We start from the raw sequence: 2,641 nt of genomic DNA on the forward strand, positions 1-2,641 counted from the left end.
CCGCCGCCCCGACTACGTCCCCAACCGAATCTCCGACCCCAATTACGTCCGAATCTTCGACACCACGCTGCGCGACGGCGAGCAGTCGCCGGGCGCGAGCCTCACCAGCAAGCAGAAGCTCGGCATCGCGCGGCAGCTGGCCAGGCGCGCGATCGGCGGCGCGCTGCCCGCTGCGTCGCGCGCACGGCAGCGCCTCGCCGCACCCGTCAGGGCCGGGCAGGGGCCCATGCGAACGAAGCAGTCAGTGCGGCAGTAGCCTGTGCGCGCGACATGCTGGCGGTGCCCCCGCCCCCTTGGCTTTCTACCAGCATGAATGGCGTCGCGGTGCAGCGCCCCGATCCACCCATTTTCCAGCTCACCTGGCGCAACCGCATGATTCAATTCGCCGCCACCCGCAGGATGGGTGTTGACGTGATTGAGGCCGGCTTTCCGGTAGCTTCCCCCGATGACTTTGAGGCTGTCAAGCTCATCGCGCAGGAGGTGACTGGTCAATGACGCCGACCCATTGCTTCGCGGCGTGCACCTCTGACTAGGAGTGACCGCTCAGTAGCGGCGACTTCGCGCGCTGCTGCATCGCCGCAAGCCTCTTGCCATCTTCAAGCACAGTCATAGTTGCTGTGCTGCACCACAGGGTGCCTGCGGTGATGGTTCCAGCCGGTCAACCCCCCGGTCAAACTCCTTGGTCAAACCTCCCGCAGGTCGGCAACGCGGAGCAGGACGACGGCTACGTGCCTGTGATCTGCGGCATGGCGCGCACCAAGCTCAGCGACCTGGACCGCGCGTGGGACGCGGTGCGGCACGCGCGGCGGCCGAGGATACACACGCTGATCGCGACGAGTGAGATCCACATGAAGCACAAGCTCAGGATGACGCGCAACCAGGTGCGTGGGTGTGAGCATGCACGTGGGTGTGTGTGTGTGCGCGCGTGTGTGTGTGTGTGTGTGTGCGTGTGTGTGTGTGTGTTTGGGGGAGATCAGGGGGTTTTGTCGCGGCTAAGGTTGTGGAGGTGTCGGTCGATTGCTTATAAACAAAGGCGCGACAGAAGTTGTGCGCCACCGGTAGGCGCGCGGCCCTCGCAGTACAGCACCCCCGCCGGTGTTGGTTGCGATCGAGCGCACCAGCCCCTCACTCGGCTCACGGTTGCCGTGGCCGGTCAACCCCCGGCCGCAGGTGCTGGACACCGCGGTGTCCGCGATCAGCCACCTGCGGTCACTCGGGTGTGACGACATCGAGTTCACCGCGGAGGACGCCAGCCGGTCAGACCCCGAGTTCCTATGCCTGGTGGGTGGCTGGGCGCTCTCATCCGACACTGCTGCTGTCGAACGACGACTTGTCCGCGATCAGCTCTGATGACAGTGTAGTTGTGCAAAGGCGCTCCACCACTGCCCCAATCCCCCATCACAGCTCATGCCTCCGGCTCAACACACCCTTCGCCGCTCCCCGCCTTCCTGTCTTGATTCCGCCCGTGCCCCCTGCCCATCATCCCAACGACGCTTGGACGGCGCCCTCAAACCACATTTCAGGTGCTGGCCGAGGCCATCCGCGCGGGCGCCACCACCCTCATGATCCCTGACACTGTGGGGTACTCCATGAGCCACGAGTACTGGGACCTCTTCTCCATGCTCAAAAGGAACGTTCCCGGCATCGAGAACGTGGTGCGTGCGCGCCGCACGCGCGCGCCCCGCACGCCGCGCGGCCGACAGAGGCACGCCCCCGGGCCATTCGCCGCCGCGCCGCCGTCGCAGGCGCCGCGCGCGATTTTGGCTCTGGTGCGGTGCGCGCGACGGCTCGTCCACCGCCAGCCTTCGATCGACCCAAGCCTTACAAGCCTTGGGAGGGATGCATTGCTTGCCCTCGCCCCTCCCCAGACACAAACACCTTAAACGGACACAATCTGTGTGCTTTTGTCACAGGTTCTGTCTGCCCACTGCCACGACGACCTGGGCTGCTCAACAGCAAACAGCGTGGCCGCCGCCCTGGCAGGTGCGGCTGCGTGGGCTGGCTTTCGAAGCCGGATGCTTTCTGCGACCACGTGCGCGCTCGGGCGCGGCACGGCGCGGCGACGCGCCCGAGAAGAGGGGCAGGGACAGCACTAGGGTGGGGCGCGGGGGGACCTCGACGCCGCGGCCGCGGCGGCCTGCGCGCGCCGCTGCCGCCGCGGCGTGCCTGGCGACCCGCGTGGCTGCCGTGCCGGAAACGCGCCGCGGCCACACAAGTGCGACCGTCGGCCGTGCCGGGCCCGTTCGCATGCAGCGAAGCAGCGCGTTCCTGGCTCCGTCCGCAGGCGCGCGCCAGATCGAGTGCACCGTCAACGGCATCGGGGAGCGGGCGGGTAACGCCTCCCTGGAGGAGATCGCCATGGCCCTGAAGCTCAAGGGGTGAGATTTCTTACTTCTCTCGCACACGCACGCCTGCAGACAAGGGGAACTGGCACCTGAGGGCCGAGGGGCGGCCCCATGCGTGACAGCGGGCGGGCCGGGGCCGAGGCGCGCGCTCTGACCTCTCCCCCCAAGCACTCCCAACTCCGAAGAGTCCGCTTCACCGCCGTCCTGTCACCATCCAGCTGCTCCCCTCCCAACCCTCCCCAAGACACACACACACACACACACACACACACACACACACACACACACGCACACAC

At 67.0% G+C, this 2,641-nt stretch overlaps 1 protein-coding gene across 1 annotated transcript; it reads left to right on the forward strand.

Annotated features, from left to right (window-relative positions):
• Positions 1 to 399: 399 nt before the first annotated feature.
• MNEG_14499 (2-isopropylmalate synthase) lies at positions 400 to 2,382 on the forward strand (the record flags this gene model as incomplete). The annotated part of the gene is made up of 6 exons (XM_014037029.1): positions 400 to 480; positions 699 to 881; positions 1,171 to 1,281; positions 1,524 to 1,655; positions 1,914 to 1,983; positions 2,285 to 2,382. The coding sequence occupies 6 exons, from the start codon at positions 400 to 402 to the stop codon at positions 2,380 to 2,382; spliced, it is 675 nt and encodes a 224-aa protein (XP_013892483.1).
• Positions 2,383 to 2,641: the final 259 nt, after the last annotated feature.

This window comes from Monoraphidium neglectum, assembly GCF_000611645.1.
Source record: "Monoraphidium neglectum strain SAG 48.87 unplaced genomic scaffold scaffold04536, whole genome shotgun sequence".
In the NCBI taxonomy this organism is placed as follows: Eukaryota; Viridiplantae; Chlorophyta; class Chlorophyceae; order Sphaeropleales; family Selenastraceae; genus Monoraphidium; species Monoraphidium neglectum.